Source organism: Nycticebus coucang, chromosome 16 (genome assembly GCF_027406575.1).
Source record: "Nycticebus coucang isolate mNycCou1 chromosome 16, mNycCou1.pri, whole genome shotgun sequence".
NCBI lineage: Eukaryota > Metazoa > Chordata > Mammalia > Primates > Lorisidae > Nycticebus > Nycticebus coucang.
The window spans coordinates 69,639,629-69,662,989 of record NC_069795.1 but is presented as its reverse complement, the minus strand read 5'-3'; the positions used below and the strand labels follow the sequence as shown (position 1 = coordinate 69,662,989).

At 37.6% G+C, this 23,361-nt stretch overlaps 1 protein-coding gene and 1 pseudogene across 1 annotated transcript in view; both read left to right on the top strand.

Moving 5' to 3' along the window:
- Window positions 1-23,361, top strand: part of GPR156 (G protein-coupled receptor 156) — a 116,766-nt gene that overhangs the window by 33,963 nt on the left and 59,442 nt on the right. Inside the window, exons 2-3 of the mRNA XM_053564183.1 lie at window positions 1,854-2,280; window positions 2,479-2,615. Coding sequence (XP_053420158.1) covers window positions 2,185-2,280; window positions 2,479-2,615 — 233 coding nt within the window. The 5' untranslated portion in view covers window positions 1,854-2,184. The remainder of the gene's footprint in view (window positions 1-1,853; window positions 2,281-2,478; window positions 2,616-23,361) is intronic.
- On the top strand, window positions 6,625-8,832 carry LOC128568064 (RNA-binding protein 7-like; annotated as a pseudogene).

Sequence of the window (23,361 nt, the reverse complement as noted above, 5' to 3'; positions counted from 1 at the left end):
TGTGAATAGCACCCTTTTCCCAATTTTGACAACCACAAATGTCTCCAGACATTTCCAAATGTCCCCTGATGGTGCAAAATTATGTGGTTGAAAACCACTGGCATAGATATGCTATGGTATGCCATACTCCAGGGAACACACGGAAGCACAGCCCTGAACCTAAATCTGGAGAAACCCAACAGACCATTAATGTCTTCTGGGGAGAAATCAGTCCTGAGTGTCTGCTCCATGTGCAATGTACTGAGAGAACATTGACCTTGGAATGTAAACTCCTAGATTCCTGCCTTTGCAGATTTCAAGCAGGGTTCTCCATTTCTTGCTCTTTAGTTTCCTTATTTGAAAATGAGGAATGATGCTTGTTATGTTACATAATACTCCTATAGTGAGAATAAAATGAGGTTTTTTACATATAATTATACATATTAATACATATACATATATATTTCTTCCATGTCAGGATATATAAACATGAAATTAATAATGCTTCAAATGTAAGTGTACTTATGATTACAAGACAAAATAGGAAAAATACATCTTCTTCCAACCCTTCATGTAGCATAGGCCTCCCTGTGATTTGTGATATGCTAGAAGGCATAATAGGAAATGTAACTTTTTTTAAAAGGAAAAAAAATTATTTTTAGCAATTAAAATCTCAACCAAATTAGAATGCAAATAGGTTTTTATATTTGCTCCTTAATTTTGCATTCTGTAATCTGACCAGTCTATGCAAGAATTTAAATGTCTTGACAGGAGATTGTGGCTTTTAGATCTCTGGGGATTTCATTGTAATGAACCTGGTAAATAATTCAGGAACATATGAGAGGCCAGTGAATGGGCAGCACCTGGTGCTGTATTATTTGTGCCTAAGCACACAGAATCCAAAGATGGCATTCTACACCTGTCACCATTGTTCTAACTTAAATATGGGCCCAATTTTGGTGGGTACTGAAATAGTAGTAATTTATATTTTTTGCCTTGTCCAGTTTTCCTCCGTAATCAAAGAAAACTGTGCTAAGCTATTTCAAAAGCACAAGGCAGAAGTGGGATCCTTTTTTAAATTGCCACTGGTAACATTTCTAATCTGTTTTCTCTATTAAGGGGTTGATTACCTTAAAGAATTAGGATATGTCTCTTTTCTACTGGTGCTAATTTGAGCCTTTGTGTTTTTCTACCTTTGCTCTACAAGACTGAGCTTCTTTTTAAACACAATATTCATATTGCAAGCATCTTCTGAGAAAAACACCATCCTCTGGCCACTCACTCTCTCTGTGGGAATTCCCAGAGCTCCTCAATTTCTTTCCCTATTGCCCAAAGTAGCCTATGTCACCTCTTTTAAAAACAAACAACAAAAACTCTTGCAAAGGGCTTGACTGTGACCCCAGTTAACTAGACATAGAATGTTCCTCTACTTACTGAGAGAACAAGAGCTAGAGTGACTAACAGACCACGTATGGAGACAGTACAAGGCACCTGAGGTCAGTGCCACCCAGGGTCACACAGAGCTTATGCCATGAGCTGCATGGAGAGCTCTTGAAAGGTTAGCGTGTTTCCTAGTAGGGGGAAAAAGAAAACATCTAAGGTTTTTACAGTGCTCAGACATAAAAAGGATTTGAAGAGGGAGACTTCAGAGTTTTTACCTGGTAATTTTTAGATATGCTTTATTTTTGTTTTTAACATATTGTTTATTACAATGGCTTAAAATATTTTATTTAAACATATTATATTTAAAACCTTGGTAATATATATAACAATGTATATCATTAAAATGTATAAAATATTTTCAAAAGTCTGTAATAAACCATTTGTGTGTCTGTGTATTTATTTAACAGATTTTATTGTTTCCTTTTCTTCAGGAACCCATGTGGAGTCTTTGGAGCAGTGACTGCCATCTGGTGGTAATCCGGAATCATCACTTTGTGTATCCTGATGGCTACTAAGAGGCACACTGGTGACTCATGTTGTATGCTGGAGGGTGTCTGATGAAGAAACCTACTGAAATAATCCTGTGCCTTCCCCTGGATGAGTTGTTCATTCTGAATTCTGAACCAGGAGCCAACTCCAAAATGGGGCCTCTGAAGAAAAGATTTGAGTTGCTCTTGTGTTTTAGTCCAAGATCTGCTTCTCTACCAGTGGATAATAACCAAGACTGTGAATAAACACACACCAAGAAGGGCATGTGGTGACATGGAGCCTGAAATAAACTGCTCTGAATTTTGTGACAGTTTTCCTAGCCAGGAGCTGGATCGAAGACCCATTCATGATCTCTGCAAGACAACCATTGTAAGTAAGCAGCCTTGCGGTATCAGGACTGCTCAGACATACCTGGTGGTGGTCGCTTTAGTGGGAGGAAGAGGTGGAGGAGAAGGAACTGCTCAAACAGGACGTGCATTTCCCAGCTTTGATGACGATGGGGCGGTTCCTGTTTGATCTATTGGAAGATCCTTCATTCCAAATAGCTTCCCTTTATTCTGTCCTCAGACATCTTCCCACCATAGCAGTAAGACCATCTCTTCATTATCTCCTGTCCTCTTGGGTATTGTTTGGACATTTCTCAGCTGTGGACTTCTGCTGATGCTTTTTTTTCTTGCCTTCACAATTCGCTGCAGGAAGAACAGGTAAGCATCCCCATGCCCAGTTTCTCATTGCCCATAGCCAGTCTGAAACCCAGACTGCTGGTATCATTTGGCACTACAAGCTGCTAGCTGCGGTCAGCAAAGATTGTCTCTCACTGTGGTGTTAAGCTACATGAGACATTCCCCGTGAAATAGTCCGGCCTTGCAGTAAAGTTCCCTCTTGTGAAGCAGAAAGATCTAACCCAGTGCTGGGCTAGCTACTGCGAGGAAATCCGAAGAAGAGAATGAAGAAAGTCTCTCCCCCAAAAGGAGGTGTAGTCCTGAGATGATGAAGCATTTGTATTAAAAAATGAAGACATGTAGAGAAAGATTCCAAAGCAACATAAAAGTTTGTAGACAGCACAACGGAACCAGTCAGGGGTGTTAAAGTTTCTGCAAAAACAGTGAATCTCTACTGCCTGGTTATTTGCTAGAAAATTCTGGAGGCTAGAAAGTAGGTGAATCTGGGTGAATTTTTTCCAGAGAGATTTATAGTATCTTGCCCTGGCTGTAATTTTATTCTCCTCTCAGGGCCCATCCCTACCCCAGCCCTCTGCCCTCTTCCTGCCCAGCGTGTGGGCTGCCTCCTGATTAGCCCTGCTTCTACCCTCTCTTCTTGGCCCACCACTGACTCGCTGGATGGAACAACTTCCTCAGACAGTTCAAACACATCCAGCCCACTCTAGCTTTACGCTGAGTGGTGACCAAGCATCATATTGTGCTCCATTGCCTATGGGTTAAGCACTCAGATGTGGATCCGTCAGTAACTTTTGGGGGTGCCATTTGCCATTTTAGGCATGGAGGACCTGGAATTGTTAAGCAGCAGTGACTTGGTTGCTGAGTCAGCCTCAGCATAGTGGTGACATGTGCCACTCCAGCTGGAGTGTACCCAGAGGCTGCCCCAGCCACCTTACGTTCTGTTTTGCAAACTCACTAAGCTCGCTCCCAACTGGAGGCCTTTATACTTACCATGCCTGTTCCTCTGCCTGACAGTCTCCCCAGATCTTCCCAGGCCTAGTTCCTTCTCATCTTACAGGTCTTGGCTTCAGCATCATCTCTTCAGAGAAGTAGCCTCACTACCCAGAGGTCATCTCCTCACTCACTTCACATCACCCTGTTTTAATTGCTTTATATCAAGTATAATCCGATATTACCATATTTATTGATTTACTTCTTGGTCATCTGTATCCCCCATTAGAATGTTAAGTCTGTGAACAGAGAGACCTTATCTGTCCTATTGTGCTCTCCACTGTTTCCAGCATTTAGAACAGACTCTGGAACACAAGAATCAGTAAATGTGCATTCAGTGAGATTAGGAGGAAGGAGATTTAAATTCCTAGGAACGGCGCTCATAGCTCAGTGGGTAGGGTGCCAGCCACATACACCAAGTCTGGCGGGTTTGAACCCAGCCTGGGCCAGCTAAAACAACAATGACAAGTGCAACAACAAAAATAGTAGCTGGGCGTTGGCCTGTAGTCCCAGCTACTTAGGAGGCTGAGGCAAGAGAATCGCTTAAGCCCAAGAGTTTGAGGTTGCTCTGAGCTGTGACGCCACAGCACTCAATTCACTGTGACAGTTTGAGACTCTTGTCTCAAGAAAAAAAAAAAAGAATATTACTAGGAAAATCATCATTTCAAGATTAGAAAACTATGGAGTACAGTCTATTCAGCTGCAACACATTTCTATAATGCAAATTAATATTCAATTGGTGATAGTTGGTTTAAGAAAGTATGTCATTGTTTTATATGTAACTTTTCCTCAGTAAATCAGTGGTTTAAAGCATTCAGAGGCAAGCTTTCTCCTAGTTAAAAAAGGAAGTCTTAAGCTAAGACTACTATAGCAGTTCCTTCTCTGAGGGCAGGTGGTGGCTGATTTAAGTCTTTAAGAACTGGTGTCCTCCCTTTAACATGAAGCTGTAAGAATAAATGAAGAAACAGAAAAGACATTTGCCTTATATTTAAAAACTTGTATTGATGGTTGCAGAAAGCACAGATCCACAGCAGATTTTTTTTTTTTTTTTTTTTTGTAGAGACAGGGTCTCACTTTATGGCCCTCGGTAGAGTGCCGTGGCCTCACACAGCTCACAGCAACCTCCAACTCCTGGGCTTAAGCGATTCTCTTGCCTCAGCCTCCCAAGTAGCTGGGACTACAGGTGCCCGCCACAACACCCGGCTATTTTTTGGTTTCAGTTTGGCCGGGGCCGGGCTTGAACCCGTCACCCTCGGTATATGGGGCCGGCGCCTTACCGACTGAGCCACAGGCGCCGCCCCCACAGCAGATTTTTAATTTTGGTGACTGTATTATCTATTATAGAGAATGCCCTCGTGGACCTATATTTTGAGATTTAAAACTAGAAATCAATTGTGATCCTGGGTCCAAATAATAGTAGACATATACTGAATGATAGTGGTTTAGCTGGAATAATTATTATTTTATGAGTACTCTGGTTACAAAGCTAAAGGTTTTGAGTGTCATGCCCTCCTTCTATTTTTTTCCCACAACCCATTATTTTTATAAACAATTTTGCAGAATGCAAGGTTTATCAAGCATTTATATATACTGTTAAAGGACGAGCACCTATACACAGCATTATAGTAGAAATACCTGTATTTCTTTCACTCCATCAAAGATTTTGCTGTCCATTTTGTTTACATGAGAGCATGACTTGGAATAAAGAATAAAATATTAAAAGGCACTGTGAATAAAGACACGTTCTATAATTAAGTAGCTTACAAGGTCAGACAAGGAAAGATAAAATAACCCAGTTTTGAAAGTGCTTTATTGAATAATAAAATCTGTTCAAAGATGCAGCATTATAGTTGGATGTGTTATTTCATTCCAGTTCTGGGATCTCTAAATTTGTGATTATGGGTGTATATACGCATACATGGGTGCCTACAAGAGGAAGAAAAATATTTTAACAAAATAAAAATAATAACAACAATATTTAAATTCAGTAACAAAACTAATACAACAATGTTTAAATTCAGTAGTAGGTATTGCATTTTGGATAAAAATTTTAAATGTGTATAAAAAAATTAGTAAAGATATAGAAAACTTGAACACTATCAGCCAACTTGACCTGACATTCATATTACCCTCCCCCAACAATTACAGAATACATATTCTTCTCAAGTACACATAAAACATTTACTAAGAAATATCATACTCTGGGTCACAGAAAAAGTCTTATTAAATTCAAAAGGATTCAAGTCATATAAAGTATGTTCTCTAAAAACAATGATATTGAAATAAAAATCAGTAACAGAAAGATCTCTGGAAAATCCTGAAATATTAGAAAAGAAATAAGACACTTTAAAATAACCTGTGGTCAAAGAAAAAAATCAAATGGGAAGCTAGAAAGTATTTTGAACTGAATGAAAATGAAAATACAACATAAAATTTATTGGATGACAATAAAACACCACTTAGGGGGAAATGTGGAGCATTATACTCCATATTAGAAAAGAAGAAAGAACTCAAATCAATCATCCCCCCCCTTTACAAATTGAAAATAAAAGAGAAAATGAGTCCCAAAGTAAGTAGATGAAAGGAAATAATAAATATTAAAGTGGAAATTGATAAAGTAGAAAACAGAAAAACAATAGAAGTCAGTAAAACCAAAAGCTGACTGTTACGGTCTCTAAAATTGATCAAGTTCTAGCCAAAGTGATTCAAAAAAAAAAAAAAAGAAGAAGAAAGAAAAAAAAAAAAGAGTGGGAGAGGTGACATTACTATAAATTCTCCAAATAAGAGAAGGATAATAAGGAAATGTTGTAGGTACTGTGGCTTGAAGATGTTCTCCAATGATTCCCACCTCCTTGTAGTCACACTCTTATGAAATCCCTTTCTTTGAGTATGAGCTGGCCTTACTTTCTTATTAATGAGATGTTACTTTTGGTATTAGGTCGTGACCATTGTGGCTTCCATCTTGGATCTCTCTCACTCTCCACTGGCTTACTTTGAGGGAAGCCAGCTGCTATGTTGTGAGTTGCCCTGTGAAGAGGCCTGCATGGCAAGGAGCTTATATTTCCAGCCTGCAGCTGGCAAGTACATGGAGCTTACTAACAGCTATGTCAGTGAACTTCAGAATAGATCTCCCGCTGATAGCAATGTCAATGAGTATGGATGGAGGCAAGGTACTCCCCCAGAGGAGCCTTCAGGACTGCAGCTGTGGTTGACACCTTGACTGCATTCTTGTGAAACCCTGAGCTAAGTTATGCCTTAGAAATATTACCAGTTCAACTCAAACTCTTTTGAAAAACTGAAAATAAGGAACTACTTCCTAGCTCAGTCTGTAAGGACAGCATTACCCTGATACCAAAATCTAACAGGCATTAGAAGAAACAGAAAAAAACAAACAAATATAGGCTAAGAACCCTTGTGACTATAGATCTGAAATTCTAAACACAATTTTAACAAATTGAGTACAACCAAATATTAAAAGAATAATGCATCATGACAAAGTCAGTTATATTGCAGGAATGCAGAATGCAGGTTTATTTAATATCCAAAGACTGATCAATATAATTCACCATATTTACCAACTAAAAAAGAAAACTATACATTCATCTCAATAGATATAGAAAAAGCATTTGACAAATTTCAACATCCATTCTGCTTTCTTGATAAAATCTCAACAAACTAAGAATAGAAAAGAACTGATAATGTGCATCTATAAAACCATTTAGCTAATATTTTGAATGGTAAAGACTGAATCTTTTCCCATTAAGTTCAGGAAAAAAAAATGTCCATTCTTACCACTTTTATTCAACATTGGAGGTTTTAGTGCAATAAGATAAGAAAACAAAATAAAAAGTTTTTATATTTAAAAACTAAGAATGAAAATATCTTTACCTTCAAATGACCTGATCGTCTATGTAGAAAATCCAATGGAATTCATTTAAAAAGAAAAAGCAGGGCCAGGCATGGTTTGCCTGTAATCCTAGCACCCTGGGAAGCCGAGGTAGAAGAATCATTTGAAGTCAGGAGTTTGAGACCAGCCTGGGCAAGAGCAAGCCCCTGTGTCTATTAAAAATAGGAAAATTAGCCAGCTGTAGTGGTATGTGCCTGTAGTCCCAGCTAGTGGGGAGGCTGAGGCAGGAAGATCACTTGAAGCCCAAGAGTTTGAGGTTGCTGTGAGCTATGATCGTACTGGTGCACTCCAGCCAGGGAGACAGAAAGACTCTGTCTCAAAACAAACAAAACACAAATTACTAGAACTAATAAATAAGTTTAGCAGGGTTGCAGGATATAAGATCAATGTACAAAATTCAACTGTATTTCTATATATTAACAACAAACAATTGAAAAGTCAAATTAAAAGCAGTATCATTTACAATAAATAGCATAGTATGAAATATTTATGAAAAATCTAACAATGTGAAATACTTGCACACTGAAAACTGTCAAGCATTGCTGAGAGAATTAAAGACAACCTAAATATTAGCAAATATATACTGTATTCATGGCTTGGAAGGCTCAATATTGCTAAGATGTTCGTTCTCCCTAATTAATCTATAGACTTGACTCTATCACTGTCACATTCTTTTTTAAAATATATATACATTGACAAGCAGATTCTAAAAGTCCCATGAAAATATGGAAAACCTAGCCAAAATAACTTTTAAAAAGATGAATTTGGGGCCAGGCTAGGGAGGGCGCGACGCTGAGATGGGGGCACGGCGGCAGAAGTGGACTAAACGCTTCCTGTGGGCAACCTTGAAACTAAAGTGACAGAGGAGCTCCTTTTCAAGCTTTTCCACCAGCAGATATGAAAGAACTGTGGACATGACTCCATCATCACAGATAATTCAGAGGTCTTTCTCTTCTCCAGAAAATTTTCAGAGACAAGCAGTGATGAATAGTGTTTTAAGACAGATGTCCTATGGTGGAAAATTTGGTTCTCCACCTCTGGATCAATCAGGATTTTCACCATCAGTTCAGTCATGTAATACTTTTAAGCCAGTCTTCAAGCTCTCAGTGGCACCAAGATACACCATCATCACAGCATAAAGTCCGACAGAACTATCAGCCCTACCTAGCAGATAGACATTATGGCCGGGAACAGTGTTACAGTGATCAGGGGTCTGACCATCATTATAGAGGAAACAGAGATGATTTCTTCTATGAAGATAGAAATCACGCTAGCTGGAGCCATGACTATGATAACAGAAGAGGCAGTAGTAGAGATGGAAAATGGCGCTCATCTCGATACTAGTAAGTGTTCAAAAGACACTTTTTTAAATAGAGTCATGTTAGGCCCTTTGACTCAGTTGATCTGGAAATAATTTTATTGAAAACTGTACAGAGCTGCTTTAGAGGTTGACACATTTCTTTATAAAAATTTAAAAACCTGGTTACAATTTAATACAGAAATGAGAAGAATTGTGGTTCCAGTTTTATTATATTAATAACCTTTCACCTCAGGGTTTTATGAAGAGGAAGGGTTTTATACAAAAGAAAGTGCCACAATTCCTAATCATTTTAGACACTTTTGGAAGTGAATTATATAGCTTGGTTGTATGATAAAGGAAATATTTTAATTATTTTTTATCTTTTTGTATTGCAAGAAATTTCTTGTTAGGGAGTCAGATTTTGGTGTATATAATAGAAAACAATCCACATTGACAGTCTGAAATGGCTATTGCTATATTTGTTAATAAAACTTTTGGCTTGGTGCCTGTAGCTCAGCAGCTCGGGCGCCGCATACACCAGAGCTGGTGGGTTCAAATCCAGCCCGGACCTGCCAAACTATGACAACCACAACCAAAAAATAGCCAGGTGTTGTGGCAGGCACCTGTAGTCCCAGCTACTTGGAGTTTGAGGCAAGAGAATCGCTTAAGCCCAAGAATTTGAGGTTGCTGTGAGCTGTGACACCACAGCACTCTACCAAGGGCAACAGCTTGAGACTCTGTCTCAAAAAAGAAAGAAAGAAAAGAAAAAGAAAATATAACTTTTCAGTGATTCGTTTTACTAACATTTGATTTGAGAAAGCTGATTCATAAAGTTTGGGGATAAATCATATTGCTTAACTTCTTAGAGAATTTAAGTATAAATTCTGTAACATGCTCTTGAGTTTTACCCTAGTTGAACATAAAAGTATAAATCTGCACATACTGTTTCATTCTAAAATCTTAGAATCTCTTCTCTAAATCATGTTTTTATGACTGAAGTCTACAAGTATATTTTTACATTTAAAATACAATGTTAGGGTAAATGCCATTTTCAAGTACAAAAATGTCAGTGTATGGTCAGATAAAATGGTAAAATGTTTTACTGAAAGTATACCTTTTTGGAAGAAAAGTTCACAAAGCCTTTTAAGTGCTGCCTCTATTAGACTTTAAAAATGTTAACATTGTCAAAGTGTCCAGCACACGTATAAGGACACATTTTATGGAGATTGTATAGGTTGCTTTTGTTTGAACCTTTAAAAGAATTTATTCTTAACATTTTCTGATTTAAAAAATTTAAAATCTGTTTAACAAAACTTTTATGTATCAAGCTAGTTTCCTTTTCATTGATGAGTTTATAAAAATTTATTCCTTGAAAAATATGAATCCTTTTTAATACCACAACATTTGTACTATGTTGCTTTATAATATATTAAAAAAAATAAAAGGACGGAAAAAAGATGAAGTTGAAGGACTAGGACCACCTGATTTCAAGACTTATTTAAAAAATTAATGATAATGAAGATAGTTTGATAGTGGGTAAGGATGGATATATAAATCAACAGAACAGAAGAGACTCAAGAAATACGTGTAAACTCACATGTATATGGTCAATTTATTTTTAACAACCATAGAAAGGCAATTCAGTAGAGAAGGGACAGTTTTTTCAACAAATGGTGCTAGAATAATTGGATGTGCAGAAATGAACTTTGATCTGTCTATATTTTTCACTCTATTCAAAAATTAATTCACAATGGATTATAGACCCAAGTATAAAACCTAAAACTGTAAAACGTATAAAAGAAACAAGATAAAAATTTTGTAACCTTGGAATAACCAAAGATTTCTTGGATACAACACCAAAAACACGATTCATGAAAGAAAACACTGATAAATTGGACTTCATAAAAATTAAGAGTATCTCCTCTTTCAAAGGGAATCTTAAGAGAATGAAAAGAAAGACACAGACTAGAATAAAATTTTTGTAAATCAAGTGTCATTAAAATACTTGTATTCTGAATATAAAAAAGATTCTAAATGTACAGTATAGTACCACCCTTATCTGTGGTTTCACTTCCCATGGTTTCAGTTACTCATGGTTAACTGCGGTCAAGAAGTTCTAGATATACAAGCAATTATATTGCTTATATAAATAAGCAATTCATAAGTTTTAAATCGTATACTTTTCTGAGTAGCATGGTGAAATCTCATGCTGTCCTGTTCCCAACCTCCTGAGACATAATTGTCCCTTTGTCCAGCATATCTATGCTGTAGATACTACCCACTCTTGATTATCAGATGAATTATTGTGGTATCACGGTGCCTTGTGTTCAAGTGATCCTTAATTACTAATGTTTACTTACTAACGGCCCCAAAGTGCAAGAGTAGTGGATTCTGGCATGTTGTTATAATTGTTCTATTTTACTATTAGTTATTGCTGATAATGTCTTACTATGCATAGTTTATAAATTGAACTTTATGATAGAAGGGGGGAAAAAACAGTATATGTAGGGTTCAGTATTATCCATGATTTCAGGCATCCATTGGAGATCTTAGAACATATTCTCCCTCAGAAAAGAGAGGACCATTATAATAAGAAAAAAAGTTCAGTTAAAAAAATGACTAAAAAATTTGAATGATACTTCACCAAAGATCTGTGGATGGCAAATAAATATGTGAAAAGATATTCAACACCATTAGTCATTAAGGAAATGCAAATAAAACTATAATGAAATAGTACCACACACATGTCATAATAGCAAAAATTTAAAACACTGACTAACTCAAACATTGGTATACACTTTGGTGCAAACATAATATGGTACAACCACTTTGGAAAACAATCTGGAAGTTTCTTTGAAAGTTCAACATACACCTACCATATAATCCAGTCATTCTACTCTTAGGTTTTTACCCAAAAGAAATGAAAGTATATGTCTGTACAAAGACTTGTACACCAATGTTTATAGTAGCTTTATTTTCAATAGCTAAAAATTGGAAATAGCACAGTTGTCCATCAGCAGGTGAATGGATAAACACATTGCAGTATATCTATACAAGAGCAGCCTGCTCAGCAGCAAGAAAAATGAATTTTGGGGTACTTGGAGGAACATGAATGAATCTCAGAATAATTGTACTGAGTGAAAAAAGCTAGGCAAAAAAGACTAAGTACTATGTAATTCCAATAATACAAAATTCTAAAAAATTAAACTAATCTATTGTTAACTAATCTGTAGTGACAGAAAGCAGATCAGTAGTTGCCTACAGGTAGGTGGGATTGATGACGAGAGAAAGAGATTACAAAGGGGTATGTGGAAGCTCTTTGGGGTGATGGATATTTTCATTACCTTGATTGTGTTTATTTCACAGATACACACACGCATACACACAAACACAGACATACATAATCAAAACTTACCAAATCATACATTTTAAATATGTGCAATTTATTATATGTCTGTTATCTCTCAATAAAGCTATTAAAATATATTATTATTAAAATATAACATTATTTTTCTGAGAAGGTTCTCATGGGTAAAAAATATACCATATCTAATGTCCTTTTCCAGAGCTCTGCTAGGTGTCCTTAAACCCCATCTGATAACTTTATTGATATTAATGATTGATATGGGGGAATGTTTTCTTTTTCCTAGGTTCCTTTGGCAGCTGAATAAGGACGGTAATAACTCAACTCTTTGAACAAAGCAGATATTTCAGGCCCAAAAGGAGGCTCTTCTGATGCCTCCTCTGAAATGCACAAACTAAGGGAAATGTTGCACAAAGCTAAACTTGTTCAATTAAACTAAGGGAAATGTTGTACAAAGCTAAACTTGTTCAGTTAAAGGACTACCTTTTATCTTGAGATGTTCTTTCACTATCATTGGTAAAACAATGATAATTGTTGTATGCATAGTGTTACTTCTCGGAATTAAAGGAGCCATCCCCACAGTGATATCTGAGATTTTACTGCCTGGGAAATCAGGAAGTTTGAGTAACAAGAATTGTATGAGCTTTTACCTTACTTGCAACTTAACAAGTTAGCCTGATACTGTTTCATGGGTAAAAGCAAAAGACGTGAGACTCCTGGTTTAGAAATAAAGTACTTCATTACTCACAGCAAAAAGAACAGTCAGAACTTCAGAACTTGGGCTTGTGCTGGTTCCCACATGCCCAAGCCATGTGAGGACAATGAAGGGCCCATGCTGGATGCTCACACACACAGCGGGCTGCTATTCAAGGAGAGGAACCCTGAGCCTGGCAGCTTCACTGCTTTTATCCTGAGATGTGACAAGGCTGTTCTTTGTCTAGAGGGAGATGCTAAACTGCAGACGCAGCCCTGAGAAATGGCCTGGATAAAGAGTACTCAAGTCCTTGCTTCTTGGTGAACTTTGCAAGAATGTACAGAGTTGTTTGGGGCCCCTGGTGGGTTTGGCTCCAACACTGGGAATTGTGCATAAGGAACCTGCCACCTTTGCCTGTACACTGGGCTGACATGGCAGCCAGAAACCCAGATGCTGGTGAATGGAGAAGCAAGTCCATCCATGTGGCCTCCTCATGCCACTACAACTTCCTTCCCAGTTGTGGTCTTTATGCCGACCTCTGGCTACATCTGGCAGGGTTGAGTTTCATATTTTCATGTACACTGTTGTGTTTGTCTTCTCTGCCTTTAGAAGACCCAATATGCTACTTAAGTTACGATTCTCAAGCATGTTCTTGTTATACTCTTCTCAGAATCTCTCTGACTCCTTAGGAGTCACACTATTTCCCATTATTATAAAAAGTTTCAAGCTCTCTGTGCTTTTTAGAAGGGCTAGATTCATCTTTTCTTTATTCTTTCCATTCCTGAAAGCCTTATAATTATCATCAGAGTGAATTTTATCTGTCAATGTAAGTAGTTAGTAAATATTTACTGAGCCAAATACTTACTGTATTCAGGATACTGTGTAAAAGGTGATTTAAAGGCTCCTAGAAACTTTAAATGCATCACCTGGGTGGAAAAACATGAGCATGTCAAAAAATTATCCTCTCTTTTTTATTAAATGGCTTATAAAATGCCTTACTGCAGGGATAGAAGCTGGGCTCCATTTATATTGATCATCTCAAAGTCTGTCCTCTTTGTGGTTTGAGTAACAGGAACTGAAGGGAAGGTGACTGGGAAGAAAGGAAAGCAGTACTGATCTTTTTGGCCGTAAGAAAATGTGCACACTATTGTGCCCTCTAAGGACTGGGACCTCCTCTATAACCCCTGCTTTCATAGCTACTGGCCAAGAAATATTCTAGGCCTGACCAAATAGCTCATTCTGGGAGTGGTTGTGCAGGGCCAAGGACTGAATGGAGGAGAGCAGGGATGGGGTCTTTCTTGGGTACTGGCCGTGGGATGGAATGCAGGTCAGTCAGAGGAAGTTAATGAGTAGGATCAGGGTTAATGTATGTGAGCAGTTTCTCATGCTATTTGTCTATCCTGCAATCAGGCCTAAATCAGTATCAGCTCTACGTGAAGTGGTCACACCGCTTTTTGTACAATTACTGTTAGGACATGGCTGTCATCATTCCATCATCAGTGAATGCCGATGGCGTTTACTAGATTGAAGGAAGGGGGCTCTGTATCCCTCCAGATAACAGGCTCCTTGAGTTTATTCATCTTTGTGTTTCCATTGTGCCTGGACTACACTTTGTTTCCTGAATGAACAAATTAACTGCCCAGAATATAGTAGATGATGAAGATGAAGATAACTTCTTAGAACAGTGATCCCCAACCTTTTTGGCACCAGGGACTAGTTTCACAGAAGACAATTTTTGCAAAAACAGGCATATATGGGGTAGTGGGAAGAGATGGCACAGGAGGCAGTGAAGTGAGTGATGGGGGGCAGCTGTAAATACAGAGGAAACTTCCCTCACTCAGTCGCCTGCTGCTCATCTCCGCCAGGTGGTCTGGTTCCTAACAGGCCACAGCCCAGAACCTTTTTGGCACCAGGGACTGGTTTTATGGAAGACAATTTTTACACAGACGAGGCAGAGGTGGAGTGAGGAGAAGGGATGGGACAGAGGCAGAGCTCAGGCAGCGATGCTGTGCGGCCCAGTTCCTAACAGGCCACGGACTGGTTTATGGCCCAGGGGTTGGGGACTGCAGCCTTAGAAGATAACAGTTTTCATTTCTCAACCTGCTTGATATCATATGAACTCTACATAAAACTGTGCCATAGCTAAGCAGTTGCTTTTCACGGTTCTCCTCCCTCCCTCCTGGTGGTTGCTCCTTCCAGTAGCCTAAAGCATGACTTCCAGAGCCCCAGATTCCCAGCCCTCCTGGTTAGGGCTCTTCATTCTAAACTATCATTTCAGTCTTATTTTACCATTAAAATCTGCTCTTGATGCATTATGGGTCACCAAGCTCTGTATTTCTTATAAGGCCTTCTTATAATCAGGTTCTTAAAAATGTACCCATTGTTTTGAGATTTTTGTAATGTGGGCCATTCTCGCTAGGGTTAGATGGTATCTCAGGGTGGTTTTGATTTGCATTTCTCTAATAATTAGGGATGATGAACATTTTTCATATGTTTGTTAGCCATTTGTCTGTCTTCTTTAGAGAAGGTTCTATTCATGTCTCTTGCCCATTGATATATGGGATTGTTGGCTTTTTTCATGTGGATTGATTTGAGTTCTCTATAGATCCTAGTTATCAAGCTTTTGTCTGATTGAAAATATGCAAATATCCTTTCCCATTGTGTAGGTTGTCTCTTTGCTTTGGTCGTTGTCTCCTTAGCTGTACAGAAGCTTTTCAGTTTAATGAAGTCCCATTTGTTTATTTTTGTTGTTGTTACAATTGCCATGGCAGTCTTCTTCATGAAGTCTTTCCCCAGGCTGATATCTTCCAGTGTTTTTCCTATGCTTTCTTGGAGGATTTTTACTGTTTCATACCTTAAATTTAAGTCCTTTATCCATCTTGAATCAATTTTTGTGAGTGGAGAAAGGTGTGGGTCCAGTTTCAGTCTTTTACATGTGATATCCAGTTCTCCCAACACTATTTATTGAATATGGAGTCTTTCCCCCAAGGTATGTTCTTGTTTGGTTTAGGGGAGAGCAGAGAGAGAGAGGAGGGAGGGAGGTGGGGTCTTGGTGTGTGACACACCTTTGGGGGGCAAGACACGATTGTAAGAGGGACGTTATCTAACAAATGCAATCAGTGTAACTTGATTTCTTGTACCCTCAATGAATCCTCAACAATAAAAAAAAAAGTACCCATTGTTTCAATAAATACATATTAAAGTGGCCTTCAGGCACTATACTAGGTGCTAAGGTAAATCAAAGAACAAAGTACGCAAAAATCACTTCATCATGGACTTTGCTTTCCTAGAGGGGTGGGCAGGCAATACATAAAATAAATTATGAAATATATGGAATATGAGTAATCTTAGCAGAAAAAGAAAACAGGGAAAATAAACAGGAATGTCAGGGTGGTAGCTATGACTTAAAATAGTTTGACGAGGGAAGGCCTCCCTAACGAGGTAACATTTGATGGCAAGAAACAAGTCATAGGTAAAGACCATTCCAGGCAAAAGGAACAGAAAAAGAAAAGGGGCTCGGTGCTGTAGCACAGTGGTTACGGTGCCAACCACGTACACTGAGGGTGGCAGGTTCAAACCCACCCCAGGCCAGCTAAACAACAATGAGAACTGCAACAACAACAACAACAAAATAGCCGGGTGTTGTGGTGGGCACCTGTAGTCCCAGCTACTTGGGAGATTAAGGCAAGAGAATCGCTTAAGCCCAAGAGTTTGACGTTTCTGTGAGCTGTGACACCACAGCACTCTACCTAGGGTAACGTAGTGAGACTCTGTCTCAAAAAAAAAAAGAGAAAAGAAAAAAGAAAATGAATAGGTTCTGGGTTAGGAATATACCTAGTGTTCAAGGAAAAGCAAGGAGTCCAGTGCAGCTGGAGCAGAGTAAATGAGGCAGAAAGCAGGAGATGAGGTGGGGAGGTGGTAGGGGCCAGACCACGTGGAGTCGTGTAGGGCAATGTCATGACTTTGGCTCTTACTCTGAATGTTATACTAGCCATTGTAGGATTTGGAGCTGAGAAACGGCATAACTTGACTTACATTTAACAGGAGATTCAGCTGCTATATTGAGAATAGACCTTTAACATTTGAAAGAGCTATGTATAGCACTACCTTAAATAAAGTCATGCTTCTTATACCTTATGGCTAGAAGTGGAATTTAAGAATCCCTGGAAATGTTAGGGGGCGTCCTCTTTGGTTTCCTTCTGCTTGGGCTGGTAGATGAGCAGCAACTCTATATCTTGGCTGGCTGGGGTTTCCTGGCAGAGCAGTGTGCACATGGATTCTTTTATCCTCTGCATTCTTTGCCACAGGTTCACTGTAAAATTGATAGTGCACAGTAGAGGCTATCTCAAGGGGCAGTGCCCTTATTTATCTAAGCCAAGAAAAATTTAGTTCTGAAAATAATAAGTAATTACTGCCAATGGCACTCCTTGTATGCACTTAGAGTGAGCATGGGCCACAGAATAAAAAAAAAAACTAAAAAACAAATAAATAACAAATAAAACAAAATAAATAAATAAAAAACAAAAAAAAACTAAAAAGCAAATAAATAACAATAAAAACAAAAATAAAACTTGGCCTGAAGGACTGTCGGATTTAAAAAGAAGGAAAAAACTTATTTGTAGATAATATGATTATATGTATAAATAATTCAAAATATTGTTCATATAAATTATTAGACTTAATAAGTGGCCTGAAATTCTGGGAATTTCAGGTATAGTGATAGTGGCAGTGGTGGGATAGGTTTTAGATCTTCCTGAATTTCATAAAGACAGAGAAACTAAGTAGAAAACATAAAACTCCATGGGCAATAAAACAAAACCTATTTTTGTTTCCAAGAAAACTAGATGACAAGGTATTTCTGTGAGCTTAAAAATATAGTCATTTGGAGACAAACCACCAGTAACAGCCACAAGAGCTGTGTTATTTGTGTCTGTGTAGGAGAAATAAGAGATGCAGTGGACATCTGACAGACCTCAGAACAGAGAGCCCAAAATAGCCCAAAAGTATTCACTGGAAAGCGTGAGTGGGGCAATTTGAGATCAGCAGCTGAAATCCAATAAGGGGTGAGTGCAAGGGATCCATGTCTGGAAGATCTAAAAGGGATAGAGAGTCTAGCTGCTAGGAAATTTCAAAACTGATCTGCTGAGGTTCCTTTCCAACATAGAGCTCCATACAGCGGAGAAACTGCTGGGAGTAGAATCAAGACTGAGCAGAATGAAGGTAATATAGATAATATAAATGAAGGAAAAACAAGATCCAGATAAAAACAGAGGAACATACCAGAACCAGGAAATCTTGGAAAGCAGCCAGAATATCTTTTAAACACTATATGATGAGCTGTGAAGTTAGAAAAGCTACATGAACCAAGTGTCTTTTTAAGATCACATAAAAACAAAATTCACATGCACAAAAACTTAGCAACAGAAAACATTGAGGCCAAAACCAATAGAACATTAACTTAAGAAAATAAAGATAATAATATCTTGTAGACAATGAAAGCATGCCATAAAAAGGTGTGCTCAAACGTAGATCAAATCTCTGATGTACATTTTTGTGTATGTTCAGTGACATTAAAGAAATCATGTAAGACATGGAAAAGCAACAGAAATCAAATTAGTAAGTTCACAAATGAGAATTAACAATTAAAGAAAGAATTCAAAATAAACATTTTGGAAATGAAGACTGAACTAGAACTCAATAGCAAATGGATACAAGGTAATTCCTTAAGAGAAATAAAAGTAGAAAGGAAGAAAAATCTTTAAAAAATAAAAAGAAATGAATAAACATTTTTAAAAGCTTTGAAAGAAAGCAACACATTTTGAAAATAGGCAAAGAAGATCAAATGATTAATAGGAGCTCCTGAAAGTGAAAATTAAAAAAAAAAAAAAGACAGAGAGGCTGGGCGTAGTGGCTCACACCTGTAATCCTAGCACTCTGGGAGGCCAAGGCAGGTGGATTACTTGAGCGTAGGAGTTCAAGAGCAGCCCAAGCAACAGCGAGACCCAGTTTTTACTAAAAATACAAAAACTAGCCAGATGTAGTGGTGCATGCCAATAGTTCCAGTTACTTGGGAGGCTCAGGCAAGAGGATTGTTCAAGCCCAAGAATTGGAGGTTGCTATGAGCGATGATGTCGGGCGTGCTACCCAGGGCACAGAGTGAAACTGTCTCAAAAAAAAAAAAAGAAAAAGAAAAGAAGTATTAAACAAGCAAACAAAACCCTCTAAGACAACTGAAAATTTAAAATTACATGTTGAAAAAACATAGTCTGTTGAGTATATCTGTTCACAATGACCAACACCAAGACATTCTATTAAAATTACTGAACTTATAAAAAGAAAGAAAGAAAAGACTCATATGGGGGGAAATGCACATAACTTATAAGGAAAAGACAATTAGATTATCATCAGATTTTTTTTTCACACCACTATTTAATACCTCCCAAAAATGGAGTAAAATTTTGAAATATTTAATAACAGAAAACGTAAACCAAAGATTTTATATACACATAATATACCTTAAGTTTAAAGGGAATAAACAGAGTGTTATCAGCATGTGAGGACTCAGAAAATATTTTTTCCATGAGCCCTTTCAAAGTGGTCAGAGAGTTATCTACAAAAGGGCTAGTGATGAGTACAAAAATATAAACTTACTTGTGGAACAAAGACTAAATGGGGGGTTAGAAGTGAGAGAATACATCACATAATGACTATGATGTGGCATTGTTGTTATAGTCCATCCATTGGAAAACAGGAAGAGGATAGCACATACAAATAATTTTAAACTGTTTTCAGTACCCATATTTTGGGGTGATATTCTTAGTATTGTTTTGTTATGCTAAGACTTTTGTACATATAAAAGGGGATAAAACAACAAGTAATTACGAGATATTCAAATTCTATTTATTATCCTCTGTATCCTTTGAGAACCAAGATTTGGTGTGATGAAAAAAGATGTGCAGATGTAAATTAGTTAGGAGATTAAGCAAAACCCTGTTATGGGACTTTGAAACAACAGTCTGAAATTACATGGTTTGTGTGTGTGGTCACTTTCTGAATATGACAGGGACCCAACTCATTACCTTGAACACCAGGAAAACAGAAAGAATCAAGCCTTTCCTATATGGACTATTGAGCAAATGAAAAGAAATTAATAAGAAATACCTTATAGAATTATTCCAATTAATTAATGAAAAAGAAATGATCAAATCAGCACATAACCCACTTCACAACTCCCAAGGGATTGATAGATCTAGGCATTGGTCATATACAACTGCAAGTATCAAAGAAAAGCAAAAACTAGACAGGTGCTTTTCAAAGAAATAACATGCTATCACTTGTAGTCTTGACAAAGAACCTTGATTAAGCCTCTAGATCCAGATGCCAATTGTTAAGAACTATTAGGGACACTGGAACATGTTGAAATGCACCATGATTGTATAGTCAGCAAAATCCAGACTATGGGGAACTGCATTGGTTGAACAGGTCAGGTTCTCAAAGAGATAAATTGCAAGGAAGGGGATGAGAGGATACTAAAAGAAATGCAAAGATATATCAAATTCGAAAATAGGCAAGACTAAACAGTAGTGCCTTAGGGGTGTACACTTAGATGATAAAACCATAAAGGTATGCAATATTTTCAAATCATATATCTGATGAGGGACTTATATTTAGATACATAAAGAATTCTTACAACTCTTAGTGAATAATAAAAAGACAAATAGACCCATCTGAAAATGGGTAAAAAATTTGAATAGAAATACCTCCAAAAAAGATAATATTAATGGCCAATAGGCACGTCATTACCCATGAGGGAAATCAAAATCACAATGAGATACTAATTTACATCCACTATTCACTTGTAATAAAAAAGTTACTAGTGTTTGGGAGGATGTGGAGAAATTAGAACACTCATATGCTTCTCCTAGGAATGTAAAATGGTGCAGCTACTGAGGAAATAGTTCGGAAACTCCTCAAAATGTTACAGAGAGCTACAGTATAACCCAACAATTAAATTGCTAACCATCTACCCAAGAAAATGAAAACATGCCCATGTAAAAACTTGAACATGAATATTGAGAGCAACATTGTTTATAATAGCCCCCAAACAAAAACAAACCTAAATGTCCATCAATTGTTGAATGGATAAATGTAGTGTAATATTTCTTTTTTTTTTTTTATTGTTGGGGATTCATTGAGGGTACAATAAGCCAGGTTACACTGATTGCAATTGTTAGGTAAAGTCCCTCTTGCAATCATGTCTTGCCCCCATAAAGTGTGACACACACCAAGGCCCCACCCCCCTCCCTCCTTCCCTCTTTCTGCTTCCCCCCCATAACCATAATTGTCATTAATTGTCCTCATATAAAAATTGAGTACATAGGATTCATGCTTCTCCATTCTTGTGATGCTTTACTAAGAATAATGTCTTCCACGTCCATCCAGGTTAATACGAAGGATGTAAAGTCTCCATTTTTTTTAATGTCTGAATAGTATTCCATGGTATACATATACCACAGCTTGTTAATCCATTCCTGGGTTGGTGGGCATTTAGGCTGTTTCCACATTTTGGTGATTGTAAATTGAGCTGCAATAAACAGTTTAGTACAAGTGTTCTTATGATAAAAGGATTTTTTTCCTTCTGGGTAGATGCCCAGTAATGGGATTGCAGGATCAAATGGGAGGTCTAGCTTGAGTGCTTTGAGGTTTCTCCATACTTCCTTCCAGAAAGGTTGTACTAGTTTGCAGTCCCACCAGCAGTGTAAAAGTGTTCCCTTCTCTCCACATCCAAGCCAGCATCTGCAGTTTTGAGATTTTGTGATGTGGGCCATTCTCACTGGGGTTAGATGATATCTCAGGGTTGTTTTGATTTGCATTTCTCTAATATATAGAGATGATGAACATTTTTTCATGTGTTTGTTAGCCATTCATCTGTCGTCTTTAGAGAAAGTTCTATTCATGTCTCTTGCCCATTGATATAAGGGATTGTTGGCTTTTTTCATGTGGATTAATTTGAGTTCTCTATAGATCCTAGTTATCAAGCTGACTAGGATTGAAAATATGCAAATATTCTTTCCCATTGTGTAGGTTGTCTCTTTGCTTTGGTTATTGTCTCCTTAGCTGTACAGAAGCTTTTCAGTTTAATGAAGTCCCATTTGTTTATTTTTGTTGTTGTTGCAATTGCCATGGCAGTCTTCTTCATGAAGTCTTTCCCCAGGCCAATATCTTCCAGTGTTTTTCCTATGCTTTCTTGGAGGATTTTTATTGTTTCATGCCTTAAATTTAAGTCCTTTATCCATCTTGAATCAATTTTTGTGAGTGGGGAAAGGTGTGGGTCCAGTTTGAGTCTTTTACATGTAGACATCCAGTTCTCCCAACACCATTTACTGAATAGGGAGTCTTTCCCCCAAGGTATGTTCTTGTTTGGTTTATCAAAGATTAGGTGGTTGTAAAATGTTAGTTTCATTTCTTGGTTTTCAATTCGATTCCAAGTGTCTATGTCTCTGTTTTTGTGCCAGTACCATGCTGTCTTGAGCACTATGGCTTTGTCGTACAGACTAAAATCTGGTATGCCGATGCCCCCAGCTTTATTTTTGTTAGAGAGAACTGCCTTAGCTATACGGGGTTTTTTCCGGTTCCATACAAAACGCAGAATCATTTTCTCCAAATCTTGAAAGTACAATGTTGGTATTTTGATAGGAATGGCATTGAATTAGGTAGATTGCTTTGGGAAGTATAGACATTTTTACAATGTTGATTCTTCCCATCCTAGAGCATGGTATGTTCTTTCATTTGTTAATATCCTCTGCTATTTCCTTTCTGAGGATTTCATAGTTTTCTTTATAGAGGTCCTTCACCTCCTTCGTTAGGTATATTCCTAGGTATTTCATTTTCTTTGAAACTATGGTGAAGGGAGTTGTGTCCTTAATTAGCTTCTCATCTTGACTGTTATTGGTGTACACAAAGGCTACTGACTTGTGGACATTGATTTTATATCCTGAAACATTACTGTATTTTTTGATGAATTCTAGGAGTCTTGTGGTTGAGTCTTTGGGGTTCTCTCAGTATAAGATCATGTCAGCAGCAAAGAGGGGGAGTTTGACCTCCTCTGCTCCCATTTGGATTCCCTTTATTTCCTTGTCTTGCCTAATTGTATTGGCTAGAACTTCCAGCACTACGTTAAATAGTAAAGGTGACAGAGAACAACCTTGTCTGGTTCCAGTTCTAAGAGGAAAAGCTTTCAGTTTTACTCCATTCAGTAAAATATTGGCTGTGGGTTTGTCATAGATAGCTTCAATCAGTTTTAGAAATATGCCACCTATGCCTATACTCTTCAGTGTTCTAATTAGAAAAGGATGCTGGATTTTATCGAAAGCTTTTTCTGCATCAATTGAGAGGATCATGTGATCTTTATTTTTGCCTCTGTTAATATGGTGGATAACGTTTATAGACTTGCGTATGTTAAACCAGCCTTGCATCCCTGGGATGAAGCCTACTTGATCATGATGAATGACTTTT